The sequence below is a fragment of the Oncorhynchus mykiss genome, chromosome 1, assembly GCF_057628025.1.
Source record: "Oncorhynchus mykiss isolate SJ-2025 chromosome 1, ASM5762802v1, whole genome shotgun sequence".
Classification (NCBI taxonomy): Eukaryota; Metazoa; Chordata; class Actinopteri; order Salmoniformes; family Salmonidae; genus Oncorhynchus; species Oncorhynchus mykiss.
Window position 1 is genome coordinate 21,621,364 of NC_143022.1, and position 16,041 is coordinate 21,637,404.

The 16,041-nt window shown below is 44.8% G+C and overlaps 1 protein-coding gene across 8 annotated transcripts in view; it reads right to left on the bottom strand.

Annotated features, from left to right (window-relative positions):
- Positions 1 to 2,844: 2,844 nt before the first annotated feature.
- The window catches only part of LOC110506262 (protein strawberry notch homolog 2), a 117,676-nt gene continuing 104,479 nt past the window's right edge, over positions 2,845 to 16,041 (bottom strand). For all 8 annotated transcript variants that reach the window (XM_036967004.2, XM_036966954.2, XM_036966919.2 and 5 more), the window contains 11 exons: positions 15,767 to 15,898; positions 13,520 to 13,655; positions 10,220 to 10,332; positions 9,350 to 9,421; positions 9,086 to 9,194; positions 8,784 to 8,999; positions 8,378 to 8,472; positions 7,016 to 7,108; positions 6,263 to 6,394; positions 5,714 to 5,981; positions 2,845 to 5,040 (listed from right to left, as the gene is read on the bottom strand). In XM_036967004.2, the coding sequence (XP_036822899.1) occupies positions 3,710 to 5,040; positions 5,714 to 5,981; positions 6,263 to 6,394; positions 7,016 to 7,108; positions 8,378 to 8,472; positions 8,784 to 8,999; positions 9,086 to 9,194; positions 9,350 to 9,421; positions 10,220 to 10,332; positions 13,520 to 13,655; positions 15,767 to 15,898 (2,697 nt within the window). In that variant the 3' untranslated portion in view covers positions 2,845 to 3,709. The remainder of the gene's footprint in view (positions 5,041 to 5,713; positions 5,982 to 6,262; positions 6,395 to 7,015; positions 7,109 to 8,377; positions 8,473 to 8,783; positions 9,000 to 9,085; positions 9,195 to 9,349; positions 9,422 to 10,219; positions 10,333 to 13,519; positions 13,656 to 15,766; positions 15,899 to 16,041) is intronic.

The window sequence follows — 16,041 nt, forward strand, 5'->3', positions numbered from 1 at the left end:
TATTTAGGGAAGAAGCAGTCAGCTGGTATTCTGTCTATAATGGAGTGGCCAGTACAGTCACCGGATCTCAACCCTATTGAGCTGTTGTGGGAGCAGCTTGACCGTTGGTACGGTATGGTACGTAAGAAGTGCCCATCAAGCCAATCCAACTTGTGGGAGGTGCTTCAGGAAGCATGGGGTGAAATCTCTTCAGATTACCTCAACAAATGTACAACTAGAATGCCAAAGGTCTGCAAGGCTGTAATTGCTGCAAATGGAGGATTCTTTGACAAAAGCTAAGTTTGAAGGACACAATTATTATTTAAATTAAAATTCATAATTTATAACCTTGTCAATGTCTTGAGTATATTTCCTATTCATTTTGCAAGTCATTTTATGTATCTTTTCATGGAAAGCAAGGACAATACTAAGTGACCCCTAACTTTTGAACGGTAGTGTATGTATACACATACATACACGATTTAGACAGGGATATATATATATATATATATATATATATATATATAAACACACACACACACAAAAGTGGATTCGCCACACCCGTTGCTGACCGGTGTAGAAATTCCCATGATTTTGTGATGTTTGACGAGCAGGTGTCCACATACTTTTGGTCATGTATGTATGTATTTATATACATACATACGTGTATGTATGTATATACAGTGCCTTCGTTAAGTATTCCAGACCCATTGACTTAACACATTTTGTTAAATTACCTTATTCTAAAATGGATTAAATGAAAAAAAATCCCAAGCAATCTACACACAATACCCATAATGACAAAGCGAAAACAGGTTTAGACAATTATTATTATAAAAAAATAAAACATATTTACATAAGTATTCAGACCCTTTGCTGAGACTCGAAATTGAGCTCAGGTGCATCCTGTTTCCATTGATCATCCTTGAGATGTTTCTACAACTTGATTGGAGTTCACCTGTGATAAATTAAATTGATTGGACATGATTTGGTAAAGGGAAAAAACCTGTCTATATAAGGTCCCACAGTTGACAGTATATGTCAGAGCAAAAACCAAGCCATGAGATCGAAGGAATTTTACGTAGAGCTCTCGAGACAGGATTGTGTCGAGGCACAGATCTGGGGGAAGGGTACCAAAAAAATTCTGCAGCATTGAAGGTCCCCAAGAAGACAATACTATTCCTATTGCTGGCCAACCTGAGCAATTGGGGGAGAAGGGCCTTGGTCAGGGAGGTGACCAAGAACCTGATGGTCACTCTGACAGAGCTCTAGAGTTCCTCTGTGGAGATGGGAGAACCTTCCAGAAGGACAACCATCTCTGCAACACCTAAAGACTCTCATACCATGAGAAACAAGGTTCTCTGGTCTGATAAAACCAAGATTGAACTCTTTGGCCTGAATGCCAAGCGTCACTTCTGGAGGAAACCTGGCACCATCCCTATGGTGAAGCATAGTGGTGGCAGCATCATGCTGTGGGGATGTTTTTCAGCGGGAGGGACTGAGAGACTAGTCAGGATTGAGTGAAAGATGAACGGAGCAAAGTACAGAGAGATCCTTGATGAAACCCTGCTCGAGAGCGCTCCGACTGGGGGCGAAGGTTCACCTTCCAACAGGACAATGACCCGTAGGAGTGGCTTTGGGACAAGTCTCAAAGCTTGAGAGGATCTGCAGAGAAGAATAGGAAAAACTCTCCAAATACAGGTGCATCAAGCTTGTAGCGTCATACCCAAGAAGACTTGAGGCTGTAATCGCTGCCAAAGATGCTTCAACAAAGTACTGAGTAAAGGGTCTGAATACATAAGTAAATGTGTTTTTATTTTTAATAAATTAGCAAACATTTCTATAAACCTGTTTTTGCTTTGCCATTATGGGGTAGTGTGTGTAGATTGATGAGGAAAAAATGTAATACATTTTAGAATAAGGCTGTAACGTAACAAAATGTGGAAAAAGTCAAGGGGTCTGAATACTTTCCAAAGGCACTGTATTATATATATTTATTATTTGTTTTAGCATATATATATGCTAAAGTTATATATATATATATATGAAGCTAAAACAAATGCTCATATCAGTGTTGGTCTGAAAGTTAAACAAAACAACAAATGCACCGAGACATTCCTGAGAACTTCAAATCAAAAGCAACCCAGGAGTCACCGTTTGGATGAATGGTAAGTAGACTAAAAGTAGGATATGACACCATTTTAAATTGCATCACAACAGCAGTGTCCATCCCATCTAACCCCTGCTCTCTGTCTATAACATGGCATGGGAAAGCAGGGTTCCACACAGAACAGACGTGCTGAAGGGACAGCTATAGGGTCCACACACAGACAGACATACACATACTGGGATCGTGGGGACGACCCCTGGCACCTGCCACCAGCATAGAGCCAACAGAGGGCCGAGGAGGGTTAAGTTAAATACAAATATAATAAATTAACATACCTATGCTTCCAGTACAAATCTATACATTAGGCCTATATGGGTTTCAAAGACTGCATTTAAGTAGGTTTCCAAAGGCACTGTTACAACGGCTGACTCCCTTCTTTTTTCACACGGGACACTAGAGAGAGTGATGGTAGAAACAGCAGAGTGAGGGAGAAGAAGGAGCCAAAACTGAAACTTTGTCCATTTTTCCAGTTTTATGTTTTTGAGTCGAGCCCTTGGTTTTAACAAACCAAGTCGATGCAATGGCGATGAAGCGAATTACAGGACAACGCAGAAAAGCATACAGATGTGCATGAAAGGCAGTTTGAATCCAGCGATGTTACCAGTGAAACCCAACATAACCAGTAGCGACTAGCTGTGGTTCTAGAAAAATATTTCTAAATTAAGGTTTCCTCAATAAAAAACAAAAAACAATTGCAACCAGGTTGGATTTTTTTTAAAGCACATGAGCTTTTGATAGTTCTAGAAACATAATCAAACCCTGTTGGAATTGTGTTTCTTCATTGAGTCAAGCCTTGGTGTAGAAACGCCGTATAGACCATTTGCTCTCTCTCTCAGCGAAGTGCCCGGGCCAGTTCCACCTGGGTCGTATGTTTACCATCTCTGAACGGGACCACACATTTGGTCTAGTGAAAGTGACCCTGGCCTGTGGATCCAGTGCCTGGGAGGGTTAAGGAGGAGAAGAGCACAGGACAGGCAGTGATGTGACTAGGTCCTGAGGGGAGAGGGGATGAGGCTTGCTTTCACACTCAGCAGCTAGAGGACACAGACAGCCACACTGACAAGGTGGTTACACAGAGTCCCATTCAGACAGCAACACTGACAAGGTGGTTACACAGAGTCCCATTCAGACAGCCACACTGACAAGGTGGTTACACAGAGTCCCATTCAGACAGCCACACTGACAAGGTGGTTACACAGAGTCCCATTCAGACAGCCACACTGACAAGGTGGTTACACAGAGTCCCATTCAGACAGCCACACTGACAAGGTGGTTACACAGAGTCCCATTCAGACAGCCACACTGACAAGGTGGTTACACAGAGTCCCATTCAGACAGCCACACTGACAAGGTGGTTACACAGAGTCCCATTCAGACAGCCACACTGACAAGGTGGTTACACAGAGTCCCATTCAGACAGCCACACTGACAAGGTGGTTACACAGAGTCCCATTCAGACAGCCACACTGACAAGGTGGTTACACAGAGTCCCATTCAGACAGCCACACTGACAAGGTGGTTACACAGAGTCTCATTCAGACAGCCACACTGATGATGTGGTTACACAGAGTCCCATTCAGGCAGCCGGTAATGGATAACCGTCTGCCGGTCTGCGCTGGTCCGCAGCATGTTGTCCAGCACTTCGCGCACATTAATGAGGGCGTCCGTGCTGCAGTGGCCGTTGGCCAGAGGGAGCGGTTGCTGTTCTGAGGGGGCCAGGGCCGAAGGAGAGAAGAGAGAGGAGGAGGGGGTAGAGGGGGAAGAGAGGAGGCCGGACGAGACTTGAGCCACTGTGTTGGAGGAAGTGGAGGGGTTAGTAGTTGTCTGGCTAGACAGAGAGTAAGGCAGATGGTCTGGATCTTCCAGCAGTTTGAGGATGTCATAGTAGTCCTGGTGGTCGCTGTTGATTAGAGTCGGACTGTCCAACCGTTGCTGTGGTTGTATCTGCTGTGGTGACTGCAGCTGTGGTTGTATCTGCTGTGGCGACTGTAGCTGTGGTTGTATCTGCTGTGGTGACTGTAGCTGTGGTTGTATCTGCTGTGGCAACTGTAGCTGTGGCTGTATCTGCTGTGGCGACTGTAGCTGTGGTTGTATCTGCTGTGGCGACTGTAGCTGTATCTGCTGTGGCGACTGTAGCTGTGTTTGTATCTGCTGTGGCGACTGTAGCTGTGGATGCATCTGCTGTGGCGACTGTAGCTGTGGTTGTATCTGCTGTGGCGACTGTAGCTGTATCTGCTGTGGCGACAGTAGCTGCTGTGGCTTTGTCAGTGGTGGCAGTGGCTGTAGAGGTTGCTGCAGTTTGTGTGCAGTGTTCTGGGCGGCGAGCTCGCTCAGCAATATCAGAGAGTCCAGGCCAAAGCCGTCTCTGTTCAGGCAGTCGAGGACCAGGCCTCTCTCTTTGCTGTCTGGGGAGGGAGAGGGGCTCACCGTCAGGTCTAAGACCTCCTCCCCGGTCCGAGGGGGCATAGAGGAGGAGGAGGGGTCGGGCTGCAGGAGGCGCAGGGAGGGGAAGTGGTGGGGGAAATTGGAGAAGTGGGAGGTGGGGCTGGCCATGCTGGGGAGCTGGTTGACTGGACCGAGCTGGGGTTTGAGCTGTGAAGGCTTGACCTGTAGAGGATTGGCCTGGGCCAGGCTCAGGCGCTGGGTCTTGAGGCCCTGCGACAAGTTCTGGTTGTTGAAGCTGTGGTTCAGGGTCTGTCTCTGGCTGTAAAGCTTGGCCAGCAGGTGTTGGTTCTGAAGCTGCCGCTCCTCGGCTAGCCGCTGCTCCTGGGCGCGCTGCTGCTCCTGGGCACGCTGCTGCTCCTTCTCCTTGCGCCTTCTCTTCACCTCCTCGTCCATTTTGAGAAGTTCCTGCCGCACTCGGGCCACACAGTTCTCTGGGATCTTGATACCTAGGGGAGAAAGAGAGGGTATTATGTTTTAGTTTTTTTTACCCCTTTTTCTCCCCAATTTTGTGGTATCTAATTGGTAGTTACAGTCTTGTCTCATCGCTGCAACTCCCGTACAGACTCGGGAGAGGCAAGGTCGTGAGCCGTGCGTCCTCTGAAACACAACCCAGCCAAGCCGCACTGCTTCTTGACACAATGCCCACTTAACCTGGAAGCCAGCCGCACCAACGTGTCGGAGGAAACACTGTACACCTGGTGACTGTGTCAGCGTCGCCCGGACCGCCACAGGAGTCACTAGTGCGCGATGGGACAAGGACATCCCTGCCGGCCAAACCCTCCCTTAACCCGGACGACGCTGGGCCAATTGTGCGACCGGGAGACCCGCGGCCGGCTGCAACAGAGCCTGGACTCGAACCCAGAATCTCTAGTAGCACAACTAGCACTGCGAAGCAGTGCCTTAGACCACTCGGGAGGCCACGAGAGAATTATGTTTACATTTGTTTATACAAGTCGATAATTTGGCTCAGTTGGTTGGAGCATAATGCTGTTGTGGCGTTTGATTTTGGCAACCGAAAAACTAATTTGTCAAGACATTCCCTCTGATTCCCTTTCACAGAACCACACTTTGGTGATGGTGTGTGTGTGTGTGGGTTGTATGGAGTTGTTTAGTACTCACCGACTTGCTTGTTACTATTTTTGGTTTTGAGGCGTACGATCTGAAGGATGCTGGAGCAGGTGATGTCAGAGACCACGTCAGCCACATACTTCCAGACGCGCAGTAGCGCACCACACAGCATGTGGTACTGGCGCAGACGCATTCCCTGCAGACACTCCTGACCCTCCTCGATCTTCTTACACTTCCCGTTCCAGTTAGCATGGCTACATTTCCCAAAGGAGAAGTTGAACTGGCTCTCCCAGCTGTCCTTGGCTTGGTCTGGAGTCACCTAGGATGGGAACACAACACACAAGTCTTATGTTAAAGTGTTGAGTGCTGGTTTTTATATTGTACCTTAAACAATACGCAGGACTGCTCTTCCTGTTTCACTATTGTTTATTCCACTAGAGGGCAGCATACACCACACAAAAAACATAAAACATTTCCTGCCAAACAACAAAGACAAATCTTGTTGCCATGCGAGTGGAAACCTTCTATTGTGTGCATGTCAGTGTGTCTGTGTGTGTGTCTGTCTGTGTGTGTGTTGGTGCGTGTCAGACTGAGTCATACCTTGCGGTAGCGTAGCTGCAGGTTGTCCAGGCTCTCTGGGTGGGCCTGCTTCCCGATGTTGGGCTTGTAGACGATGAAGTTCCTCCCTCGACCCTGCTCCGCCAGCAGCACACACGGGTGGTTCCCCCGCAACTGAGGAAACCATAGGAGATGGGAATGTCTTTAAAGTTCTGTAAAATACTTTCATGTGTTTTCCTCTGGCCACGATTGAACTCCATCTGTACAATTGTTTTAAACCACAAATAAATCAAATCAAAAAAGAGGCGGAAGATTTATAGTGAGTTCAACTGGGAACCTGGCAGTGTTGAAGTGTTTGCCTGGTGGGACTATAGAAGACTGTCATTTCATTGTTGAATTGTATTATGAACCAAGTGGATTTAACTACAGTATAATTAAGAAAACTCCACATCAGGAAGGAAGAGGCTGTGTATATTGTTCACTCAAGCCACTACAATTAATACTGAACAAAATCCTAGTTAAACTCCTTCTTTAGGTTCATAACATGTATACTTTCATCCTACTCCCTTGATGTGCAATGAAAGAGCCACACTCCAGAGAACAGAACAGAGGCACCTGGACCCTTCTGATGTCATTCACCCCTGGGAAATAGCCAGTCTGAAAGCTGTTCTAGCTCTGCTTGAGCCCTGGGGAGGTACAGGTACTCACAGTATCACACGCTTCCTGGTACGTCTGTGTGCGTGCTGGGACATGCAGAGTGTCTCCCTGTGCTCTACGGTAGCCAGCTAGACTCACCTTGTGTGAGAGGTAGAAGCCCTCGTCAGGACTGTTGAGGTTCTGGACTTTCTCATAGGCCTCCTCCCAGGGCATACCTCTGTCCACGCTGATCTATAGAGGTGACATGCAGAGGATAAGGGTTAAAGGTTAGAGGTCAGAAAAGCTGCCCTATGGGAGAACACTATGCATGAATACCCACTGTGGGCACGATTCAACATTCCCAACACATACGCGGAAATCTGTGCGGGAACACACACACAGCTCTTTGTATCCTCTTTGTATCAGGGGCTCAGAGGCCAGCCAGGGGGGTTGGCATGAGTTGGGAGTCTACATGTGCTTTATCGGTCCTGGCTGTGTTGGCTAAAAATGTACACTCTAGGTTATCCTGCAGTGACGGCCAGGCAAGGCAGGGAGCCGAAGACACCAGTAATGATCATTTTTCAGCATTCTGCTACTCTCCCTCCATCTGGCTAAATATGATGTTCACCATCCAACCACAGGCAGCTGAAATGTCAACATTTTAAATCTCGGTATACCTGCTTGTGCAGAGCAATTCATTCTTTTTGAGGTTGGTTCGGTGTCGGTTCAATTCTGAAAAAATAATTGCTGTTTTCGATTTCAACAATATATATATATTTTTTTATTCATTATTAAATAATCACATAAAAATTATTTTTGAGATTTTTAATGGAAATTCCAGAGCAAGGAAATAGTTAACATTCAATTACCAAAACATAGAAAATTGGAAACATTTTACTTAGTTTCATTTGAATTAATTTTGAATTCCTTAAAGTGATCATCTGCCTGTAGCAGTCAGCCCATCTAATGTTATCTCTGTGCTTCCCATACTGCACTGCAGGGCTGTAAAACTCATTCCATGGAGGGGAGGTTTTTGGTTGCCCTAGACAACCAGGTACGGGGAGTTCCATACTAATTAGTGACCTTAATTCATCAATCAAGTATAAGTAAGGAGCAAAAACCCGCAGACACTCGGCCCTCCGTGCAATGAGTTTGACACCTGTGCTGTACTGTCTTTAGTCATCCTTTTTAGCTAGGCTAGTCTGCCCATGTATGCTGCAGAGCTGTCTGACAAAATAATTTGACTAGTTTGACATTATATCACCTCTCTGGCTGCGTATGCAGGAAACACTGCTTTCTTGTTGTTTCACAGCAATGGTGGGTAGTGTTTAAAAATATATATATCACTAGCTTTAGTCTTATTGAAACTTGACCTATTTTATCTATTTTTCAGACCAGAGAACCAGCAGCACTCATTTAGTTACAAAACAAAGATCAACATGAAAATCTATATGAGGTGCCTGTCAAATATAGCGAGACAATTTGATTGTACAATAATGTACCAGTGTACCACGGGAGTACCTTGTAGAGCACGACCTGTCCGTCCTGGGGGTTTCCAACTGTCATGAAGGTCTCTTGCTTCTCCTCGTAGATTTCATCGTTACCTGGGGCCAGATCTGACAGAACAGGACACATAGTTCTAGTCAGGAGACATACCTAGCATCTCTATACAGATGCTCGGTACCATACCAAACCATCAGCCTCATGCTGCTGTTCATGGAAAGACATTCTAGGAAGGCCAAATGAAGTAGGCAGGTAGATTTATTTTAATATATGGAGGAGTATATACTGTATGGCGTAGTAGTCCCATACAATAGAATGCAGCCTTTTGTTCTAATAGTGTGGAGAGTTATTTAGCTTTACAACCTATGGGAAAGGGCACCATTTTATTCAGTCATGTTTTAAGTGTGAGTGTTGGACTCCATACCTAGGATTCCCATGTCGTATTTGCCCTCCTTTTTGTCCTTCTCGATCAGGTAGTCAAAGTTGTCGGTGAAGTACTGGAACAGAGAGTTCTGCTTGTGGACCTCCAGGCCCAGGATCCTGTTGAGGAACTTGGTGATGCTGCAGTCTTTCTCAGTGCTGAGACCAAACCGTGGCTCCTTGCAGAAGATACCCACGTCCATCATGCCATGCTTCATGTCTGAAACAGGTAATATAACAATTATTTCAATGTAGCTTTGGACTTGCATAATGTTTGGGACAATTTCCTACATGCACTCAACATACCTCTGAAGAACAGAGCATCACCCCCGGGGTAACCTTTGGGAGGAGACACCTTGCTCTCGATGTGGCCCAGGATGGCTTTGGTGATCTTATCCAGAGCCTTGGTACCGTACTGCAGAAACACACGGCAGGAAACCAGGTCATCTAACAGGTCAGCGCTCCCTCCCCCCAGAACCTCCAACACAACCAATTACACTTAATGCCAAATTGGGCTTCTGTACAAGAGGAAGCATGATCTTGCATGTAATAGTTGTAGCCAGCGCTGACCTTGTTTTCAAAGTTGTATTTGCTCAGGTCTCTGGACTCTGTGGCTCTCCTGTCACCGTGGGTCAATGCACCCTGGACACAGAAACAGGAACAAACACGGTTAGCTTTACAGCCTTATGTCACGGACTGATAACACACCAGCTACAAACACACACCTTTCTCTACTGCAGCAGACAGGTAAAGCATAGAGGCAGTGAATTGACATGACTGCCAAGACATTGAGTGTTGTGCACAGATTGTGACTGAAGGTCCACTTGAAACCAGCAGCTGCTTTAGCTGGTGCCCACACAAAGGAATGTTCTGAGATAAAAACAAAGGGATGTTTCTGCCAGATATGAGATCACTGCTGATCTGGAGGGAGCCAAACAAAGGTAGTCAGAGGCTGGGAAGGAGGGAAAGAAGAGAAGCTGGGCCCTGGGCATGATGTATCCCATTCTGAGACTGGATTACCATACAGGCCTAGCAGAGACAACACACCCCACCCCTTCCCTCCAGAGAGACAAGGAAAATAAATGACTGGAGTAAAGAGTTTACAATGAAATATGGAAAACTGTCTCATAGCAGTCTCATAATCACCCAGACATGGGTGCGTTCCAATGTCTGATAACCTTATTATTCAGACCAAAGGAGGATGAGGAATTTCCTGGGTTTGAAATGTTGTGTGAAAGGTGTTTGTGACCTTGAAAGTGTCTGGTCAATGGGACAGTGGTGGGGAAGTAAACGGACTACTGGGAGAAAGACAGCCCCCAAGTAATAAGCTCAGCAGTTCAATCTTCACTCTAATAAAATGAGGACTTATTACACATGTAGTTTTGGGATTCCATAGTAGATAGATCAGACTGTAGTAAAGGAGGCTGCAACAGCACGTACCAGGCTCTCCAGTCTCTTGGCCACAATGGAGGCGAAGCGTCTTTCACCGGCCAGCTCAGAGATGAGGAAGATGTACTCTGGAGCCGTCACCTGGTTAGAGCGATGGGTACGACCTGGAGGACCACACACACAGAGGAGGAAGATCAGTCAGAACAGGCAGACTCTGAGGAACTATACTCAACAAATATAAACGCAACATGTAAAGTGTTGGTCCAAAGTTTCATGAGCTGAAATAAAAGATCCCAGTAATATTCCATACGCACACATTTGTTTACATCCTTGTTAGTGAGCATTTCTCTTTTGCCAAGATAATCCATCCACCTGGCAAGTGTAGCATATCAAGAAGCTGACTAAAGAGCATGATTATTACACAGGTGCACCTTGTGTTGGGGACAATAAAAGCAGTTTTGTCACACAACACAATGCCACAGATGTGTCTAGTTTTGAGGGGCATGCAATTGTCATGCAGACTGCAGGAATGTCCACCAGAGTTGTTGCCAGAGAATTGAATGTTCATTACTCTACCATAGGCCACCTCAAAAGTTATTTCAGAGAATTTGTCAGTACGTCCAACTGGCCTCACAACTGCAGACCACTTGTAATCACGCCAGCCCAGGACATCCACTTCCGGCTTCTTCACTTGCGGGATGGTCTGAGGCCAGCCAACCAGATAGCTGATGAAACGGAGGAGTATTTATGTCTGTAATAATCTGCTTTTGTGGGGAAAAACTCATTCTGATTGGCTGGACCTGGCTCCCAGTGGGTTGGCCCTCCCAGGCACACCCATGGCTACGCCTCAGCCAAGTCATGTGAAATGCATAGATCAGGGCCTAATTAATTAATTTAAATTCACTGTTTCCTTATAAGAACTGTAACTCAGTAATATCGTTGAAATTATTGCATGTTGCGTTTATATTTTTGTTCAGTATCGTAGTGTACAAGAGGGAAAAGCTAGAAAAATAAGATATTGGTTTGTGGGGTAGGTTGATTTTAATGAACAGAGGATGATGTCAGCAAATGTGGATTTCCTGGGTATTCTGTCTCTGAATTGTGTTTCCTCTAGAGGTCTTCACAGATCCACCTGTACCCAAATCACAATCCGGGACACAAGCTGGTCAGATGCAGAATTCTAAAATATGTCACGGGACTGTGTCAGATCTGAGACTATTGTCACAGGTCTCGGGTATGTGTAATTTTAACTGACATGTCCAGGTGGGCCCGTACAGATCTGAAAGTGACTGCTGCAGTAGAGAGAGAGAGAGGGGGATACCTTTCATAATTTATGCTGCTGCTCTTGCTTTTCACGAGAGTGGAGCGTGTAGCTTGCTGTTGGCCAATCATGAGTCATCAAAGCGGCAATAGGTTACAGTCATAGAGCATCACTCCATGTGTGGCAAAAGTGAGGAGATATCTAATCAATGGAAGATGGAATTAAAATGATGGAATTAAAAGTTAAAGGAGAAGGATAGGCTACAACGACCAAGAGCCAAACAGGTAGGCTGCTATTTAATATTCTGAATGGAGTTGTTATTTGTAACTGTAGGATGAGAAAGCGCATGCACTGCAGCCTCTCTCCCTCTCGCACCTCACCAGTTCTGGTGTGCTGCTTCCCTCACTCAGATCGGATCTGGACCTGACCAGGTCTATGTGGAACAGGTCTCTATATTTAAAATAAATAAATGGATGCATATTGTATCCGGGTGTGAAAGCCCCAGGTCCATTTTGGAATGGGTCCAAGTTTCCACTCACCACATCTTTTTCCTGGAACAATCGTACCACACCTAAACCCGTCATTCAAGTTCCAAGTTCTGACTTGGATCTTAAAGTGGAAATCCTAGGCCACCTAAATGTGTGTGTGTGGGTGTTTTGCTGTTGTGAGTGCCCACACATGCCAACCCATGCAGTGAGTTCAGCTCCCCAAGGGAGCGTGGCTAACGGAAAGGAATTACAGGCAGTTAGCTAATTGCAAACAGTTAATTCACGGCCCACGATGTGTGTGTGCACATGCCCGCTTTTCCACTGTTGTTATTGGGTGCAAAATTATATCTAGCAGACGGCAGCAGAGATGAAGAATAATTCTATTATTGTAATTTAGTTCAACACACCTCTCTCCCTGCAGCCAGACAAAACTGCAACACCTCCAAGTAAAGTTTCACAACACCATTATAAAAGTGACTCATTCCAATGATTAGAATCGCATCCTAATACAAAATATATTTTAATTTGATATTCATCAAATGATTAAATCTGTCTTTAGGCAAGGCAATTTGAAGAGGCAGCCAATACTAATGTCATGACATTTTATCAGGCTAGCGTGTAGCCGGGGCGGCTGGGTAGCCTAGTGGTTAGAGTGTTGGACTAGTAACCAAAAGTTTGCAAGTTCAAATCCCCGAGCTGACAAGGTACAGACAAGTCTGTCGTTCTGCCCCTGAACAGGCAGTTAACACACTGTTCCTAGGCCGTCATTGAAAATAAGAATTTGTTCTTAACTGACCTGCCTAGTTAAATAAAGGTAAATAAAAAAACAATAAAAAAAAAAACACTTCTAGCGGGGTGGATTGTGTGAAGAGAGACGTCTGTGTGACAGGGTGTGTAACCTGCATTGAGGAGACTCTGACTCTGACCCCTAAAGGCGTTAGCATGCTTCAGTTCGGCAGTTGCCTAGTCGAACTCCACGAACCGAACAAATGCTCGCATATTCCCGTGAAAAACTAGAAAAAATAAGCAAGTAATGTTTGTCCATTTTGAGATGCCATTGCCAATATACACTTCCTCAAAATAGTTATAATTAATTATGACGTTTTTGCAGAGGAGATCTTAGTCGCGCAATATTACATCCAGGTTGCATCACATCCGGCGGTGATTGAGAATAAGAATTTGCCTGTAATATTGTCCAGGTTTGGCCGGGGTAGGTTGTCATTGTAAGTAAGAATTTGTTCTTAACTGACTTGCCTAGTTAAATAAAGGTTAAATAAAAATAATAAAAAATGTATCTAACTAAGATGTTTGGTGCAGTATTTCTCAATAAAAAAATGTGCATGAAAACGAGTCGTCTCTCATTGAATGACAAATACTTAATTGAAGAATCCCTACAGTTGACCAATCACCAATGAAGGGGCTTCGGCTTGCCTCGAGAAAATGTGTGTTGTGCCCAAACAGCCGAAAAAAAGTCCAAACCATCACTAAATGTTGTCATAATATATGCTCAAACTCTTCCGAACTGTTTTGGCTGGGAATCACGCAGACACCTTAAGCTTAACAAACCCCTGACCTTTAACCCCTGGTAGTCTCCAGACTCACCAAACTGCTGGATGGCTCTGTCTGCACTCCAGGGCAGCTCTAGGGTTATGTGGACCCTCCGACGCTGGTTCTTCACCCGCTTGTCTGCCTGCAAGGAGATGCCTGAGCTGGCTGCCTCTGAGATGATGGCCACCATCTGGGAAGGCAAGAGGGATGGAGGAGAGGAAGATAACAAACCACTGTAACACTGCACACCAAAACATAGAATAATGTCATCATATCGGGTCAGAACAAAGAATAATGCCATCATATCCGGTCAGAACACAGAATAATGCCATCACATCGAGTCAGAAGATAGAATAATGCCATCACATCGGGTCAGAACAAAGAATAATGCCATCATATCCGGTCAGAACACAGAATAATGCCATCATATCCCGTCAGAACATAGAATAATGCCATCATATCCGGTCAGAACATAGAATAATGCCATCATATCCGGTCAGAACATAGAATAATTCCATCATATCCGGTCAGAACATAGAAAAATGACATCATATCCGGTCAGAACATAGAATAATGCCATCACATCGGGTCAGAACAAAGAATAATGCCATCATATCCGGTCAGAACATAGAATAATGCCATCACATCGGGTCAGAACAAAGAATAATGCCATCATATCCGGTCAGAACATAGAATAATGCCATCATATCCGGTCAGAACATAGAATAATGCCATCATATCCGGTCAGAACATAGAATAATGCCATCATATCCGGTCAGAACATAGAAAAATGACATCATATCCGGTCAGAACATAGAATAATGCCATCACATCGGGTCAGAACAAAGAATAATGCCATCATATCCGGTCAGAACATAGAATAATGCCATCACATCGGGTCAGAACAAAGAATAATGCCATCATATCCGGTCAGAACATAGAATAATGCCATCACATTGGGTCAGAACATAGAATAAGCCATCACATTGGGTCAGAACATAGAATAACGCCATCACATTGGGTCAGAACATAGAGTAATGCCATCACATCGGGTCAGAACATAGAATAATGCCATCACGTCGGGTCAGAACAAAGAATAATGACATAATATCCGGTCAGAACATAGAATAATGCCATCATATCCGGTCAGAACATAGAATAATGCCATCATATCCGGTCAGAACATAGAATAATGCCATCATATCCGGTCAGAACATAGAATAAAGCCATCATATCCCGTCAGAACATAGAATAATGCCATCATATCTGGTCAGAACATAGAATAATGCCATCATATCCCTTCAGAACATACAATAATGCCATCATATCCCTTCAGAACATAGAATAATGCCATCATATCCCTTCAGAACATACAATGCCATCACATCGGGTCAGAACATAGAATAATGCCATCACATCGGGTCAGAACATAGAATAATGCCATCACATCGGGTCAGAACATAGAATGCCATCATATCCCTCAGAACATAGAATAATGCCATCATATCCCTTCAGAACATACAATGCCATCACATCGGGTCAGAACATAGAATAATGCCATCATATCCCTTCAGAACATAGAATAATGCCATCACATCGGGTCAGAACATAGAATAATGCCATCATATCCCTTCAGAACATAGAATAATGCCATCACATCGGGTCAGAACATAGAATAATGCCATCATATCCCGTCAGAACATAGAATAATGCCATCATATCCCGTCAGAACATAGAATAATGCCATCACATCGGGTCAGAACATAGAATAATGCCATCATATCCCGTCAGAACATAGAATAAAGCCATCATATCCCGTCAGAACATAGAATAATGCCATCATATCCCGTCAGAACATAGAATAATAACATCACATCGGGTCAGAACATAGAATAATGCCATCACATCGGGTCAGAACATAGAATAATGCCATCATATCCGGTCAGAACATAGAATAATGCCATCATATCCCGTCAGAACATAGAATAATGCCATCACATCGGGTCAGAACATAGAATAATGCCATCACATCGGGTCAGAACATAGAATAATGCCATCAAATCGGGTCAGAACATAGAATAATGCCATCATATCCTGTCAGAACATAGAATAATGCCATCATATCCCGTCAGAATATAGAATAATGCCATCATATCCCGTCAGAACATAGAATAATGCCATCATATCCCGTCAGAACATAGAAAATCATGATCCTGTGACACTAAGCAAGAACAAACAAACACAGTTTGAGTGAGATCCTTCGGCTCACATGTAGAATGGTTCTAGTGTCCAGTGTCTCACCTTCTCTCCACACATGAAGCGGTCCTTCTCCTTGAGGTTGATGTGGTCTATGGTATGGCTCTGCTCTGCACGCGACTCGTAGCGCACGCTTCCGTCAGGACGCCGCACCACGCGACCCTTACGACCCGTCATCTACAACATAGGTCGTCAATGAGTGCCTCAGAGCAAAATTTAACAATCAATCACAAATCTCTAAACAGGAAACATACCGGTTCTCATCTCACATTTGTCTGATAGAGCCCTCACTATGTACTCTCTGACATAAGGTTATGTGG